At 66.7% G+C, this 956-nt stretch overlaps 1 protein-coding gene across 1 annotated transcript in view; it reads right to left on the bottom strand.

Annotated features, from left to right (window-relative positions):
• The window catches only part of BTG1 (BTG anti-proliferation factor 1), a 2,642-nt gene extending 1,891 nt beyond the window's left edge, over window positions 1–751 (bottom strand). The window contains exon 1 of the mRNA XM_006084019.3: window positions 300–751. Coding sequence (XP_006084081.1) covers window positions 300–447 — 148 coding nt within the window. The 5' untranslated portion in view covers window positions 448–751. The remainder of the gene's footprint in view (window positions 1–299) is intronic.
• Window positions 752–956: the final 205 nt, after the last annotated feature.

The raw sequence follows: 956 nt of genomic DNA on the forward strand, positions 1-956 counted from the left end.
CCGCCTCGGGGGGCTCTAGTTTCTTTGTTGTGAGTCCCGTGTTCTTCTCCCCTCCATTAGCCAGTCGTGGGGAGAGGGGGCGCCCTCGGCCCAGCCCCTAACTTAGGGGCTTTAGTAAAGCCTCGCCGGAACCCGCCGTTCGTGGGCGGCCAGCGCGCCCGTCCCGGTCCCGGTCCCGCGGCGGGACCCGAGCGCCGCCGGCCCGACGCACAGCCAGGCTCCCGCGGCCCGACGGCCCGCCCGGGGCTGAGGGACCCGCACCCCCCGGCACCCCTCGCCTTCCCACCGAGGCCCCTCACCTGCCAGCAGCTCCTGCAGGCTCTGGCTGAAGGTCTGCAGCTGTCGCTCACTCGTGAGCCCCTTGGTGCGGAGGAACTTGGAGATGAAGGACACGGCGGCGGCGATCTCGCCTATCATGGTGGCAGCCCGGGTGTAGAAGGGATGCATGGGGGCGGCGGGGCTCGGCGGCGCGGCCCCGACGGCGGAGCGGCACCCCGGGCTCCCTCGCGGGTCAGAGGGCTAAGAGGAAGAGAGGGCGTGAGGGGCGGACGGGCGGCTACTTTTTTTTTCTCTTTTCTTTATAGTAAAAAAGTTATTTGAGAGACAGGAGGCGGCAGGAGAGAGGAGGAAACGAGCGATGGCGGCCTGGTCACATCGCTCGGACCTCCCCAGCCGCCTCCGCCTCCAGCTAAGCAGCCTCGGGAGCTCCCAGCAGTTGCATTTCCAGCTCTGGGGGGCGAAGAGATGCTGGCTCCGTGCGGCACTTTTTATAGCGCCGCGGAGAGGAAGTGCGTAGCTGGAGCGTGACGGCTGACTCCGGCCAATCCCCAGATCGCACCATTGTGACGCAAGCAAATTCGGAGCCGGAGGGGGCGGGAAAAGGGCCAGGGGGCGGGCCCAGAGGCCAGGAAGAGAGGGAGGAGCTGACGTAATCCCGCCTTGTAAACAAATAAACC

The sequence above is a fragment of the Myotis lucifugus genome, unplaced genomic scaffold, assembly GCF_000147115.1.
Source record: "Myotis lucifugus unplaced genomic scaffold, Myoluc2.0 scaffold_9, whole genome shotgun sequence".
Lineage (NCBI taxonomy): Eukaryota > Metazoa > Chordata > Mammalia > Chiroptera > Vespertilionidae > Myotis > Myotis lucifugus.